The sequence below is a fragment of the Caretta caretta genome, chromosome 6, assembly GCF_965140235.1.
Source record: "Caretta caretta isolate rCarCar2 chromosome 6, rCarCar1.hap1, whole genome shotgun sequence".
Taxonomy (NCBI): Eukaryota; Metazoa; Chordata; order Testudines; family Cheloniidae; genus Caretta; species Caretta caretta.
Window position 1 is genome coordinate 22,206,218 of NC_134211.1, and position 16,497 is coordinate 22,222,714.

The window sequence follows — 16,497 nt, forward strand, 5'->3', positions numbered from 1 at the left end:
CAAAGTTCAGTTTGTGGTATAAGAGCAGCGTTCAGATGTCAGAATTCCTATGCTACTATTGCTGCTGTGAATAGGCTGTTTCATGAGCCTTCTTGGACACTTTTTGTACTTTTGTCTTCCTGCCCCTGCAGTGTCTCTAAACCAAGTCTCTGTTTGGGTTTTCTTTGATAGATCATTGGCTTTGGCTCTGCCCTCCTTGAAGAGGTAGATCCCAACCCTGCTAATTTTGTTGGTGCTGGTATAATACACACAAAAACTACCCAGATTGGATGTTTGCTGCGTCTTGAACCCAACCTTCAGGCACAGGTACCTGCTTTTGTATTTGCAAGTTAAATATAAGTTCCGGTTTACAGAAACAGAATAAAACTGATCTTACCAACGTTTCTGACTAAACATGCCTTGTGCTTTTTTTTAAAAATAACGTGCAATAGAAGTAGTTATGTGATGTCTCACTCAGTTGTTAATGTCAATAAACCCCAAATAGGTTGAAAACCAAGGCCGCTGGTTCTGGCTTTGGCTTTCAGCAGGCTACTTTTCAGCTTTCCAAAGGCCTCCGCTGTTTTGCATGCATGCTCACGTATTTTGTTACTCTGAGATTCTTCCATGGAAAATATACCATCCTATCATCAAACTACAACTCTCCTTATTGTACAGAGGACGCTAAATTAATCTTAATAGTCTTTTTTGTATTTGTTTGATACACCCTTGAAGGTTTAAAAGCTTCTTACTAAATTTTCCCTTCAACATCTTAGACAAAACTGATTTTTTTTTGCTATCTCTGTTTCTAAATGAACGAAATATAGCTCTGTTTTGTCTACTGCTTTGTGAATCAGCAGTGGAAGAATGCACATCTCTAGAAATAGTGTTTGCTACTGTTGTAAAATCAAAGGGACTGAACGTGATGACTGTGTTTTATGTTTCCTGGTGATATTGGAGTTGAAGAAAATCCATATTTTGGGGGGTTGTGTTGGTTCTCAGTGGGAATGAAATGTATTGCTTGAGAATCCAGGTTTGGTGTACAAATCTCTGCTTCCCAAGTTGATGGGGTTAGTGAGAGTGCCTTTATTTGCTCTGAATCAATTCCTCCTCTTCCTGCTGCTGAGTGATCACTTAATGGGTTTTCAAGGATTGTCCATATTTCAGTACCAAGGTATGGTAGCAGAGATTTGAAAATTCTAGATAGGCAGTTAAACAGGAAAAACTATTTATTTTAGAGCAGAGTTAGATCTGGGGAAATCCTAGTGGGAAAAGTACATTAAACACCTTCAGAGCTCAGAGGACCTGTCCCCACAGACTTTCAATATTATTTGTGCCTGAATAAAATTGTCAGTGTCTCACATGAAAATTACTAGCCATTGCTCATATCACAGCTAAGTGACACCTGTACCGCTTTGTTACTTAATCTGTACACTTCTTCTGATACATCCATCTAAATGCAGACATGTTTCACTGTTGTCTTATAATAGATTTCTTATGTGCTCTCTTTCAGATGTATAGACTCACACTACGAACAAGTAAAGAAACAGTATCTCAGCGATTATGTGAACTGCTGTCAGAACAGTTTTAATGGTAACAAGATGAGTCCAGTTTTGTTTCTCCATTTCTGCCATAGTTGTCCTCATCCTACTGCAAATAAATGTCTTGTACATCAGTGTCTGAGTACTGCAGCATTACCCACCACCAACTTCCAGCCTTAAAAGGACTTGTCCCTTTCATATGAAATTAAGGATGTAAAATGTACGGTATAAAATGACTTCTAGATATAAAAAAAATCATGGCTTTTTAGCTTATGCTATATAAAGGGTGGGAGAGATGTCTATCTTAATTGTGCTCTTTTTTTTTTTTTTTTGCCAAAGCTGGGCTTTTTAAAACTTAACTAAAGGGAAATGATCTTAGGCAAGTGTGATAACTGAGTATTTTCATTGAAATGCCACTGTAAATTGCTGGTAGCATGGTGCTTTAGTGCCTTTACTAAGTGCACCTTTCTGCTTTGAGCTAAAAGAAACCAAATGTAATGTCCAGTGAGCTTAATTCATATGTTAGCAGAAGGTCAGACTGACCAATCTGCAAGGAATTGATCCAACATTTCTGTTCTGGATTAAGATAGTCAGAAGTGGTGTGACTGGTTGACTGAACTCATGAGTGAAGTTTCTTAAAGGTTTTGGCATCTAGTCTGTGATGGGTAGAGAGGACCGATTCCAAGGTATGTTTTTAAATTTTGTTGTTCAGTCAGAGCACTGCAATATCACACAGAATATATTGCTTAGTCAGTGTAGCATTAATATTCAGTTGACTTCTACTGCACATGTACAATTTTTTAGGACCAAAAAATTTGAAAAGTTTAATATTCTCAACATCGCCCTTTAAACTAGCTTTGAGTTCAGTTTTTTTTTTCTCCTTTTTGCAGTACAGGACTCAGGAGGAATTTTTTTGCTTAGCAATTATTTATAATTCAATTGAGGAAGAGGAGGATGTAAGAAATCCAAAATGAATTGCGTGAATTGTCCTCCAGAGTCAATATTGGGTCATTTGTTCTATACACGTCTGTTTTTTCATCTTGAGGAAAGCACTACGTTAACTAGGCTTGGTTTTCCTGTTCTTAGTCAAATGGAGCAACTGAGGATAGGAAGGATGTGCATTTGGTTTTTCTGTTCCCTGTCAGATTGTTCCTTGGTAATGCTGATTACATAGTTAACACTGCATTAGTCATGGAGAGCAGGTTATGATTACATGATGCTGCAACACAAAAAGAGAGGGTGGGGAGAAATCATTCTGATCCTCAAGGCACAACATGTCCATCTGACTTTTTAAAAAATGAAGTACAGGATCTAATTTTAAACCATATTTTCTCAGATAACATTTGTTTAATCGTGTGACCAAATTGCTGGGCAGTGAACAATTAATATTTGTACAATTCCTTCTCTGAACTGCAGAGAAGCATAGTACTGGTGAAAATCTCCTACAGTCATGTCAGGTATGTGGGTTGGTTTCTTTTGAGGTGGGAGTAGAAAGGCTATAATTAGCTTTTACGGTAGTTTTCCTGACTCTATGCATTAAATAGCTCATTGTTCTACAAGAGCAAAGATTTGCATCTTCTCTGAAGAAATCAAACATAATTATCTTATTTAGATCCTTCAGACTTTTAGATGCACCAAAGGTTACCTAAGCAGATCAAGCTCTGCAGTTAAGACAGCTGCTAATTCCCAGCCTATCAACAGTAGCGATGTGTGGGACAGATTTAATACAAAGGAGCGTGTCTGCCATCACTGGAGTCACAAGTTACAAGCAACCCCTCATATTCAAACTGTAAAATTTCTCTTTGAGACAATATATAAATCTCTTTGAGACATACTGTCTTACAGTATGTACATTTGTAACCAGGCACACCCTTACTATGATGGCTTGAGATGCAGTGCTAGTAAGATGTTGGAATTGCACACTAAATGAGGCTTCTGTTGCCATGCAGCACAATGCACTTGTGAGGGAATTGGATTCTGCATGACTAAACATGCCTTGTGACTTCTTACTTTTTAGATGACTTAGGCAATGGAACTGGATAGGTATTAACTTGATTCAGTCAAGGGCCAGTGATGTATTTTGAATGTAAGTTAAAAATGAAAGACAAAATCCTTCAGAAGTGACTAGTGATTGTGGATGCCACAATTTTTGGGTGCTTAAGTTGAGATTGCTTACAGGGGCCAGGTTTTCTGACAGTGTTGAGCACCCACTGTCTGAAAATCAGGCCCCTTTAGGGTTTCCCAAGTTGGACACCAACAAATCACTAGCCATCCTTTAAAACCTCTGACGTCTCCTACAAACAAGTTTGGCTAGGTAAACTGAAGTACTGTACGAAACTACCTTCTGAATTTGGCAATTAAAAATAATGGACAGTAACTAGGACCAGTGAAGTCCCAAATGACCCTTTGTTGGGGGGTAAAGGGGGTGTCCCACGTAAGTCCTTTTAATGGGCCCATTTTTGTGCCCTTGGAACCTGTGCTGTTGTGTGCTATATTATAAAAATTTGAGATGTTAAACTATGCTATGTTAAAGTGAGTGCTGCAGCAGATGCAAGGAGAGAGCTGCTATTTCATTCTTCCAAATCCTATTGTACATCTGTCCCTCTGGAAATACAGATACTATACCTTCATTAAAGGACACCCTGAGACACTGTTTTTGTGTACTGTTTTAGTTCACTTTGCTTTGGTTCAAGTTGTGGTGAATTATGTATTAAATATGGGGAGGAGGAAGGAGAAGGATTAATAAATGTCTTAGAATGTTGGATGTATTAAAAAAAAGTAATCAAGCTTTATTCAAATGTCCACAATTCTGTATTGGATGAGATGTTTCAGAGAGCCACACTAGCAGTGTTGTGAACAAAACTAAAGACACATATTGTTCGCTTTGTGAAATGATGGTTGGACATTACCAAAGTGATTGTATCCTCTCTCAAGCAGTTTATGCAGTGAAAACAGTATTATTGTTCAGAGTACAGTATTAGGCATTGACACATGAAAATAACTGAACAGCAGGACAGAATATCATGCACTTTTTGATCTACACTCCAGTGTGTAACATTTATGGTGATCATTTCATTTGTATGAATCAAAAGAAAATTCTGACAAATTGGAGGATTTTCTTATGACTATATAGAAGATTGAAAAGAAATAAATGCATCAAAAGAACTGTTACCTTGAAATGAAAAATAAATGGTTAGAACAGTAACCTAATATATTTATCTGTCTTCCATGTTACTTTCATGTTTTGGAGGGGGAAGGAGGAGTATGCTAAAATGTATTCGGATGTAATACATCATAGTTTTTCAAATACTGTACTGTACAGTACTTCATCTGCAAAACAAAAAGGCTTCTCCTACATGTAATGTGGGAAACAAAACTACATAAATGAGGTTTATGTTTTGAAAAGTGACTATTGTGTATATATAGAGTAACGTGGGGTTCTGTACTAATCTCTTAGAATTCTTTACTTGAAGAATCTGAAAGTCTGTTTCTGACTTTCACTTGATCACCAGTTATTAAAAATTACTGCATTTGAAACTGTAAAATAATTTGGATGCATGAGCTGTAAGACAATCCAGCTCACTCTCCCATGGTGGGTTTTTAGTGCCAATGCACTAACAGGAATAAAGTAATGAAAATGTCTCAGTTAGCTGATGGAATGCTGAATACACACAAGGGCCCATCTGCTAAGTAAAGTGGTGTTGCTTTTTTTTTGGACCACAACATCACTTATTTTATCTGTATCAAAACTCCTTCATTGTGGTGCACTTTCCAATTGCACATACTAAACTTTTGCATTACTCTAGTCAAGCAGTTGTGATTTGCAAAGCAAATTGTGCAAAGTTATAAAAACTTGCACTGATTTTCTGCACTGTCAGTTAAGTGATTTTGCAGGTAATCTTGACTTTTAAGGTCTTTTTTAAGAATCGTTGAGCACCCTGACGTCTAAAGAAAGCTCCAGATGCTCAGCATTTCTAAATATCAGACTGTTTGTTTAATTCAGGTGCTACCATTCCCTCATATCTCTTGTTCCATTTACACAGTTCTCCAGTAGTATGTAACCACAAATTCAAATGAGCATGGACTGGTTGTGTCTCTGTATCCAGTAAAATACATATGAGTAAAATACCAGTCTCCTTGACAGTATTTGTGTGTTACTCTAATCTTAATAGGTTAGTCTTTTGCCTACCCATTCTGCTTTGAACTAATTACTTATTGAAAATATAGGCAGCCATATTCTGAACAGCAAATTGGATCATTTCACTATAGAGTCCATTAGATATTAGGTAGTCTGGTTCCTGTTGGAATAGGATTGCTCCTTACTGTACATTTGTTGACATCCTGAACAAAAATGGGGTTTTCTCTGGATCCCCTAGTATCTGAACTGATACTGACCACCTTAACTTTAATCTTCCTTTCAGTATAACTGATAAGCTGCCTCAGACTGACTTTCCTTTGCTCTTCAGTCCTTATGTGCACCCAAGTAGTGCTCTTCCATTCCACCTTCCAGCACTTACAGCTTTGGCTGATCTTGTTGGGGGCCAGAACAGCACACGAGCTGCTGTCCTCTTTCTTGAACTGCATGCATTGAGGTGCATTGGGTGAATCACCCCACACCCTGGGGTGTGCAATCTGGAACAGTTTTCAAAACCCCTGTGCTGTCAAATGCTCTATGTATCAGGGAAGAGGGCAGCTGGTGCACAGAGGTGTCTGGGTCAGAAGTTTCTTGTTAATATCGGGAGGATGGTGGGAGTTTCCCTGCGTAGAGGAGAGAGCCAGGGAGGGAGTCTGGAAGGCTAGGAAGGGTGAACAGCAATGTCATCTCATTGTTAACAAATACCTATTTCTAATCTGCCAGACTTTCCTGCACTCACATGGAAAAGCCCCCGCTTCAGTCTGTTCCATACCCACAATAACATTTGGGCCTGGAGGATTCTCTAGGAGCCCATTAACACTTTTTTTCCCCAGCTACATAATTGCTTCAGAGCTATACATATAAACCGTCCTCAGCAAGACTTGATCATCTGCTGCCTTGAGGGAGTCAAAGATCAAATTATAGAACCCAAGTCTCCTGTGTGGCTGCTAAATGCACTAATCATAGAACAACAAAATCTAACCATTAGGTAGACTTCTGATTAGTCAAATAATTTACACTTGTAAGTGTCTTATTAAAAAAGTTGTTGGCTATTGCAAGTCTCTCTCCTGTTATATGGTTTAATTAATTGCAAGAGTTCCATTAAAACTTGGTCCAGCACTTCAATACATTTAATCATATTCTGAATTAATCTATTGTTCCTTTCTTATGTAGGAAACATAGGAATATGATGAATGCCCACTAAACAAAAATACCTGACCAATCATGCAGATGTGGGGAAACACCTGAGGAGCTGTGCTGGTTTCGATATTTCCAGGACTGGTGATCATCACTTAAAAAGCTAGTCATACCATATTTTATTGTAGTCCTGAATTACCATGACATTTACCATTAAAATATTAGCATTCCAAGGGTGGTACAGTAGTACATTATCTAACACCAAATTTCTCCTTGTGTAAACACTTCCAGCAACCTAACAATTTTTGTCTGATCTCCATCTCATGTTAGCTTTCTGACAGTGAAGTGCCCAGAGCTGAATTATTCCTGATTAAGCTGCACTAGAACTGTGTTAAGTGTTCTGTAGGAGGAGGAGAAGAATGCAGTGATGCACTGCAGGGGTAGAGGGCACATAGTTGGCCTCTCTCAAAGAATAGCTTAGGAGTAAATGCTAGGGTTGGGGTAACTTCCTGCATCTGGAGTTCACCTGTGTCTATATCTAATATCCTTACGCCTCAAGAGCACGTTTTTTGCCTTAGGAATCCATTGTTGGACATTTTAAAAAATTCCTTAGGGGCTGGTACTATCAGACTGCTTTTAGAAAGGTGTCTAAACCTCTTTTCCCAGTTGAAATTAGAGAAGTTGGACAACACCATACTATCAATATACATGGTGTATTTTTCAGAACTTAAACATGTCCAGCAAGTGTACTTTGTTCGCCACACGGTGTCTGCATCTCCTCATTGGAAGACACAGTTAAATGGGGAAAACATGAACAGCTTCCCCATTCCCTCAGTGTACTCTTCTGCAAGCGCACATGGTTTGATAGACAAAGGGGAGAAATTTGTTAGCCTTGCAGACGGAGAAAAAGAGAAGAGTATTCCCCCTGAAGAGGGGGAAAGATAGATACAATGTAAAGGAGAGGATATATGATGGTGTCAAATGCAAACTAAGGGGTCAGATAAGATGTGGATGGCATAGAGGCCATAAGACTTGGCCAGAAAATCTTATTCAAAATCTTTGAGTGGCTTTAGTAGAATGAAGAGGCAGAGTCCATATGGGAAAGGATCTAAGATGGAACTGGAGGAGGAATTAAAAGGTATGACAATAAACATGTTCAGGTTAGAAGAGAAGACGATGGGGCAGTAGTTGAAGTAGGAGGAGATGAGGAATGATTTTGAGGTAAGGAGCCAGGGTTTGCTCATGTAAAGAGGGGAAAGAAGCCAGAGGGCAGAGAGTTTGATGAGGCTAAGGCTGGTGCAGCAGTGAGATGAGTGCAGATGGGATGCAGCTTAGAGAAGAGAAGGAATTAAGTTGGGGTGATAGTTGATGAAGAGCAGGCAGGAGAGTCTGTCTGACATGGGAGGAGAATGGGGCATGAAAGAAAGAAGAGAAGAGGAGAGTGAAGGAAGATTCACATGCAGAAAAGAAGGAAGGGGCAGTTGGGGGAGAGTGTTTTATGGAGAACTGAAGGTTGCAAATTGTTGAGGGTAGTGGGCATAGGAGTTTGAGAGGATGAAGTAGTGCTGCTTGTCCAAAAAGATAGCAAAACTGAAGGAGAGAAAAGAGCAGGAATTTGTGGGTCTGGGACTTTCTCCAAAGGTAGCCACTGGTGCAGGGCTGGAGGAAGTGGTTGCTGGTGAACCAGAGTATGGAGTTAGTGGAATGAGACATTTTGAGGACCACTCCGACCAGTGAGAGGTTCTGTCATCACTTGCCCTTTAACTTGGCCTTGGTGCTGTGCAACCATGGTTTAGATTCTTGACAGCAGTAGCCAGACCACAAGCATAAGGTCTCACCCTGGCTCTCACCAGCCCAGTTACTCTGTGCAGGGTGACACCATTGACGTTTCCAGTCTCCTGAGTCTCCCCTGGTTCTTAACTATCAGACATTCAGACTCCATTCCTCTCTGTTTTGTCACCCCCACAGGTGTGAAATCAGCCCCCCAATTAGCTCAAATTGGCATACACACTCCCCACAGTTTGCATACCAGAGACCTGTTTGGGATAAAAATAAAAAGTTTAATAGAAAAATTTGATTCCGAGATGAAATAGTAAAGCCAAAATACAAGTTACACAGAAAATAAATATAAAGATACAACTTCAGGCATTACAGTTCCATAATAGATAAAGTCCCTTTTTCAATAAGATGGCTGTTGCCTAAAACAGTTTTCCAGTGTACCCCTTACCTGTAGGAGTGCTCCAGCGTTCATTGCAGCCTCCTGCCTCACGACTGTTCCTTAAATTCAGATTAAAAAAGCTCACTTCCAAGCCTACTTTTAAAAGGCCTTTTTGTTCCTTTAGTCCACAGTAACTCATGGTTAATCAGAGTGTGGGCGGGGGGGGGGGGGGTGGAATCCCTCCTGACTGGATGTTCAAGAGTGATGATTTTTTCTTTCTTTTTCAATTTGGAGTTGTCTCAGTGTCTTTCCATTAACTCTAACGATCCATCATTGTCTTTTCCTGGGATGGACACTGGGTAGTTATTTTAAACCAGTTTTGTGTAAACAATTGGCTTGGGAGGTGCCTTTCCCTGACTGCTCACCACCCTGCTGAGAGATGGACCTGAAGTTTCATCACGGACGAAGAGCACAGGTTTCTATAGACGCAAATACATAACCACAGTCTGTAGGCATCTAATGACTATCAAGCTCAGAACTTTATAAGCTCTCATAAAAGACCTTACTTGATATATTTTTATAGTATAATACAGTGTGCAATCACTTGGTTTAACCGCTTATTTTGCGGGAGGGTTATAACAGTCTGTTCTCTCCTTTGAGCGTCTGGACCATGATTGTCACAGTATGTGTGTGGCAGGGGAGAGATGCAGAAGGATGAGAAATGAGCATGTCGAAGGAGCCATTGCTGGTTAACGTACCTTCTGGGCTTAATCGCTGTAATTCTGTTACAAAACCACTCTTGGTTCAGAGAAACACCTGTTGCTCACTGGCCCTCTGCTGTTCCCACCAATTTTTGTTCTGCCTCCACAGTTGTCGACAGATTTGACAAAGAAGGCTTCCCTGCTGCAGAGATTTACCGAGGGGAAAATGCTGACATTCTTTTCAAACTCTTGGTTAACAGTTTAGTTCAATAATCTGGCTAATCCCCAGGTGTATCCAGTGCCGGGTTTACAATGGCATCAGTGGCCTTATGGAGCCGGGCCCATGCTCAGAAGGGGCCGTGGTCTGCTCTACTTGCACTGGGCTGAGACCCCACCAGCCTGCTGGCTCCCCCGCCCCTCCCCCCCCCCATCTCTTGCTCCTCTCGGCCTGCCCTCCAGCCGGCCAAGCACTCCTCTCTGCCTCCTGGCCGGCACTCAGTGCACCTCCAGCTCCAGGCAGTCTCTGTGTTTCCCACCACCTGTGGGGCCCTGCCTGTCTCCCCGGAGCTGAGCCGCCTGGGACAGGTGCAGAAGTCTGGCCAGTCTCGGCAGTGCGGGGGGGGCTTGACTGGGCCCCTCCAGGCAGGTGGTTCCTGAGAGAGAGTCCGGCCGGGGCAGCCTCTGGCCTGGCTGATCGCACCACTCCAGAGGGGCTAGAGCGATTCCCGGCCCCAGGACCAGCCCTGGCTGCCCTGCCGGCTCAGCCCAGCACACACAGTCACCTCCCAGCGGGGCTGGTGAGTGCAGCTTGGAGGAAGGGTGTGGGGGAGGTGCTGAAGGGTCTCTGAAGGGTCTAGGGGGGTGCTGGGCTGTGAGGGGATGAGGAAGATCTGTGTGTGTTGGGGCACTAGGGAGTGGGGGTTCTGTGTGGGGTGCTGGGCAGTTGTGGTGGGACACTGGGCAGGGGTGGTGTTGGGCAGGGTGCTGTGCATTTTGGGGGTTTGGGAGGGTGCTGGGCATAACGAGTCCAGGGGGGCTCTGGCCATAGGGAGTCAGAGGGGGGTGTTGGGCACGGCAGCTGTGTGGTGCGGCATGGGCTCACCCCCAAGAGGAAGGGGCATGGTGGCAGCACAGGGCTGGGCAGGACACTGTCTGGGAACTGCCTGTTTGTAAATAGTGCCCTCGCACTGGACTGCGTGGAGTGGGGTTGCCCCTGGCTGGCCACTTGCTCCGAGGACCAATCTACCCGCGCTGTGCTTCATTGCCCCCATGGAGGCCCACAAATATATTTGGTGCTGGGCCCACAAAAGGTTAATCCGGCCCTGGGCGTATCCAAGGCTGCCTCTGCCATTTGAGGACTTTTCCTGTCAGTGTTGCATCATCTTCTGAGGTGCTGTAACACCTGGTGCCCCTGCAGTCTTTAGGGAGAAGATTAAGCTGAGACAGCCAAAAGGAAAAGTCTCTCCTGCTTCACCCTGCTGTGTGGTCTCCCAGGGGAGCTCCGCTGTAGGAAGAAGGCAGTTCCCTCCTCACAGCCCAACTTTGAGTAGGTTCACCTGTGTGCCCCCACCTTTGTTGTGAAAGGAACCCAGATGGGTTGGAAAGGCCGCTTCTGCCTAAGATGCATGTCTCCCACTCCTGAGCTTAAAAAAGAGGCAGATAAGATGGGAAAAGCCAGTTATAGTGGGATCTCTTCCCATCTCCATGATGGGAGTGACTCCAGAAAGAGGGTATGTCCACTGGAAGAATGTGTGCGAGTCCCTAGAGCCTGCACCAACTGCCTTGCTCCTGATTTGCAAGCTTAGCTGCTACCTTCCTTCAGACTGCAGATGGAGGATGTTAGACACAGAATGGATCCTGCCATACCAATAGCATGGCAAGGATGGTAACCTGGTCCCTCCCATCTTCAGTACTAATATTCCAGGCAGGGTCCTTTAGGACAACAGACCTGTATGAGACTCCATGTGGAAGGGAATTGTAGAACCATGGGACCTCCCATCCTGGGCTTTTGAGGAGTCCATCTTGAACCCCAGACTACTCCATTAGAAGACAGAAGTGGGGGTCAGAGCAGGTGAGGAGACAATCAGTTTTTGAGGGTAAGGTGAGTCCTAATCATCTGAAATAATAGAATCATAGAATATCAGGGTTGGAAGGGACCTCAGGAGGTCATCTAGTCCAACCCCCTGCTCAATGTAGGACCAATCCCCAATTTTTGCCCCAGATCCCTAAATGGTCCCTTCAAGGATTGAACTCACAACCCTGGGTTTAGCAGGCCAATGCTCAAACTGCTGAGCTATCCCTCCCCCCTATTTGAGTGCTCTGAGCCCAGTTTCACTCCTCCCTCTGAAGCAGAGCATAGGCCCAGAAACACAAGGCGAACAAATGAAAATTCATTCTTTAGTGGAGGGAGAGTTAGCCATCTGAATGGGTTAGCGGCTCAAAAATATTTAAATAAGAGGATAAACTTTTTCACTCAGAATGCTTTGTAACAGAGCAGGTCTGTTGCTGCCCTAAGTAAGCTATAATAACACTTTCTCTCCTTCCCTGGGAAGATATCATTGACAGGAATGGGAATTGCCAGCCACACACAAGCTGTGAAAAGTACTGGGCTCTTGTCCCCAGATGCTGCTATAGGTCACCATGTCCTGTTACTGCTAACCCCCTGTCAAGGTTCCTTCCCTACTCTGAACTCTAGGGTACAGATGTGGGGACCTGCATGAAACCTCCTAAGCTTACTTTTACCAGCTTAGGTTAAAATTTCCCCAAGGTACAAATTAATTTTACCCTTTGCCCTTGGATTTCCACTGCCACCACCAAACTTTATCTGGGTTCCTGAAAAAACGGAGTTTGGACACTTCTTTCCCCCCAAAATCCTCCCAACCCTTGCACCCCACTTCCTGGGGAAGGTTTGGAAAAATCCTCACCAATTTGCATAGGTGACCACAGACCCAAACCCTTGGATCTTAGAACAATGAAAAAGCATTCAGTTTCCTTACAAGAAGACTTTTAATAGAAGTAAAAAAAAATCACCTCTGTAAAATCAGGATGGTAAATACCTTACAGGGTAATTAGATTCAAAACATAGAGAATCCCTCTAGGCAAAACCTTAAGTTACAAAAAAGACACACAGACAGGAATATTCATTCTGCAGCACAGTTATTCATCAGCACAGCTATTTTCTCAGCCATTTAAAGAAATCACAATCTAACACATACCTAGCTAGATTACTTACTAAGTTATAAGACTCCATTCCTGTTTTGTCCCCGGCAAAAGCATCATACAGACAGAGACAGACCGTTTGTTTTTCTCCCTCCTCCCAGCTTTTGAAAGTATCTTGTCTCCTCATTGGTCATTTTGGTCAGGTGCCGGTGAGGTTACCTTTAGCTTCTTAACCCTTTACAGGTGAGAGGATTTTTCCTCTGGCCAGGAGGGATTTTAAAGGGGTTTACCCTTCCCTTTATATTTATGACACACCCCCCCACCCCCGAAGCAAGCCCATGGGTGTTTGAGACGGGGAGCAGCCCAGTTGTGGAAGAATAAGCAGCTCACTATTTCCTATTTTCCAGACCTCACCCCCATTTCAGGATGCTAAAAAGTTCCCCAGTGTACACTAATTCACGTTCAACTTGGTATCAATACTGAAGGTAAACATGTCTGTCTTGCCTGGTGATGAAGGACATTGTGTTCCTAACCCAAGCAGATTTTCACATGCATGAGTGGGCTCCTTGCTCAGGAGGAATTAAGGGAGCACCTGATAGGTCGAAATATAGTACAACCAGTGTGATGTGCTCTCAGCAGATTTTCAAGCTCTCTTCTTGGGCTTCCTGTGAACTCAGCAAGGTCAAATTCAAGGTTTCAGTCCTAAATGCCAAAACCTGTCGTGGACTGGCCAAAGTTCCCTCACCCTCTGTGAGCATGACCCTCTGACAGCTACATCCTCCTGGAGCAACAGAAATCTCAACTTCCAACAGCAAAATATATGCAAGGAACAGAGCATTCTTAGCATTGGCTATGAATCTGGAACAAATCATTCCCTGAAGAGATCAGGATGGTCCTGAACCTCAGTATCATCAAACCAAACTATAAAACACATAATTTTGGGTTTGGTTTTGGGGTTTGGGGTTTTTTTTTTGGTTATCTAGAAATAATACAACCCCAGCCTCTGTTGACTGTAGGGATATGAGGAGTTTTTAAGACATGAAAGATGCTAGTACCAGGAACATAGGTATGACTGATAACTTTAGTAAAAGGGCACTGCAGTTGTCCCGATTGCAGATGCCTGCTCTTCTGGGAAACATGGCTGCTAAGCCTTTAAGAGTTGTTAGAAGTTAAGAGTCCTGAGTACTGGATGGGCTGAGTAACAGGGGAATTCTGCAGTTAGCAGTTCTGGAATCCTCAGACAGCTTGGAGTTGGCCAGTCAGTGCATCTGCGCTGAGGTGGTGAAGGAAGAAACAGTGGTGAGGGGAAAAGCCTGCAAATTGAGAGATTTAGAGGAAATTAAATTCCATAGATGGAAATAAATGTAGGATGTAATTAGAAATGGGGAAGTAGCTTGTCCAAAGCAGAGTTAAGGAGGGCATCAGGGATATAGTAAGACAACCTGTCAGAACACTTTATCATATACATTATTCTTAACTCCCCCTCTCAGATACTTGATTTTTTCCCAGTTTTCTTCATTTTCAATTTTTATTCCATTAAATTCTTACATGGCCAGGTACCTGTCTCATTAATGCTTTCCATGAAACCTAAGTTCGGTGTAAGGACCTGTTCTTTCACTCTGTGCTGAAGTGACCATGTTCAGATAGCTGGGGTGAGAGGCTGACAAAGGTCAGGACTGAGCTGTACTGATGGTCATGTCGGGAAATAGAATTTTATTAGTAGGGACTAGAGCTCAGGGGTTTGAGAAGTTTCACAACAGCTCACTGTACCCAAACACACACCATTTTATTGGGAGTGATGTGATTTTTGGCCTCTGCAGCAAGCTGTCTCACAGGGACAGAAGAAGCTGTAGTCTTTATCCAGTTTTCAGATCTGTCCGCTCCCACTGATTGGCTGCCTTCCCCACCTTTCCCTCTTCAGGGTGAGAACAGCCAATCACAGCTGCTGCAGGAAGCAGAGTGCTTTTCCCCGTTCCACTCTCCCACAGAGGTAGACATTGGTGGGGGGGTAGAGGGAGCAGCAGATACCGTTTGCTCAAGAGGCAGGGAGGATGGACAGTTCAGGGCAGCCCTGCTTCTAACTTCCCTCTGCCCTCTTGTGAAAAATGGGTTAACTCCCCACTACTTCCCCTCTGCACTGTAACACCGGGCTTGGGGAGAGGGAAAAGAGGACACCTTCCTCCATCCAACAGCTATCCCTAGATCTGGCATGTGGAGGTGGGCTGTGGATATGTGATTAAGAGCCTCTACAGCTGAGGGAGAAGCAGAGGTAAACTAGGGGCATAAGGGGCAAGTTCATAGATTCAAAGGCCAGAAGGGACCATTGTGATCATCTAGTCTGGCCTCCTGTATAACATACACAAATAGAACTTCCCAAAAGTAATTCCTAGCGCATGTCTTTTAGAAAATCATCCAATCTTGATTAAAAACTTGTCAGTGCTAGAGACTTCACCACGATCCTTCAATTTCCAGCCATTGGATCATATTATACCTTTCTTTGCTAGACTGAAGAGCCTATTATTAAATATTTGTTCCCCATGTAGATACTTATAGCCTGTAATGCAGTCAACTTTTAACCTTCTCTTTGTTAAGCTCAACTGAGCTCTTTGAGTCTATCACTTTAGGGTATGTTTTCTAATCCTTCAGTCATTCTTGTGGCTCTTCTCTGAGGGGGCAGAGCTGATGTAGTTCTGGGGGATGAGGCAGATGTCAGAGCTGGAGGTACAAAATTATGGGTGTGGGATCACTGATGTGGGGTTGGAGAGCAAAATTAATTGGCATTTTGGGGTTTTGGAAAAAACCTGGAGGTTCTGCATCATTAGGCAGCACGTAATATATTTGTAATTTGATCTCAGTTGAGTCTTTTAGAAAGAGCTCCTCTAGATGGGCCCAAAATGGCACAGACCATTATGAATTTGTGAGAATTGACAACACTAGTTGTCTCACAAACTGGGGTGGGCAGGGGGAGTTCAAAAATCCAGAGACAGACCAAAAATATAATTGTTTTTTTTTTTTGGCCAATCCCCAGACTTTTGGGGTTGGCTCATGATTTTGACTTTTTGGGGTTGGCAGTAGTACTATTCTCTCAGTTGCTCTAGGTCATGAACATGTAAAAATCCCCCTGCCACTCCCCTCCCCCATAAAATATATTTAGAAAAAAATCTTGTTTTTGTTAAATGAGAGATGGGAAAGGAAACTATTGAAGGAATACACAGATGACATCACTGCTGTGCTAGCTTTTTATTAGCAATTTATTGAACATATATTTCTTTTTTAAATGTATTTCTAACCCATAAAACTGCAAATGAGAGTACACTTCTCGATAAAGGGCACTGAGCAACAATGGACAAATATTCTGTTAACAGGTCCCTCCCACAAAAGTGCCTCAACCTGACTCCAATTGTCCAGGCTGCCAAACTGTCCTGCAACTCCCAGGCAAACTACTCTACTGAAATCTCCACCTGCCTGTCAAGTGACTCCTCACACTCTTCCAGCTGTTAAATCTTCCCATAATATCCCTCATAGGTGCTCTGAGACCCAGCTACTGAACCCTCTCACACTCCCCAGAGGAATGCTTTCACCCAACCTCCCCTCTCTGCAGAAAACCCCACCTCCCATCTTGCTGTATAACTTGCCTACAAACCCCTCTAACATCCAACTGCTGACTCAGCCTCAAGACCCAGTAAGCAC

At 43.1% G+C, this 16,497-nt stretch overlaps 1 protein-coding gene across 5 annotated transcripts in view; it reads left to right on the forward strand.

Annotated features, from left to right (window-relative positions):
• AP2A2 (adaptor related protein complex 2 subunit alpha 2) overlaps window positions 1-9,098 on the forward strand; it is a 103,109-nt gene extending 94,011 nt beyond the window's left edge. For 4 of the 5 annotated variants that reach the window (XM_075129313.1, XM_048855798.2, XM_048855797.2 and 1 more), the window contains 2 exons: window positions 172-306; window positions 1,490-4,170. In XM_075129313.1, coding sequence (XP_074985414.1) covers window positions 172-306; window positions 1,490-1,567 — 213 coding nt within the window. In that variant the 3' untranslated portion in view covers window positions 1,568-4,170. Of the gene's footprint in view, window positions 1-171; window positions 307-1,489; window positions 4,171-6,825 lie in introns of those variants that run through there. The other variant, XM_048855796.2, reaches the window with a different exon arrangement.
• Window positions 9,099-16,497: the final 7,399 nt, after the last annotated feature.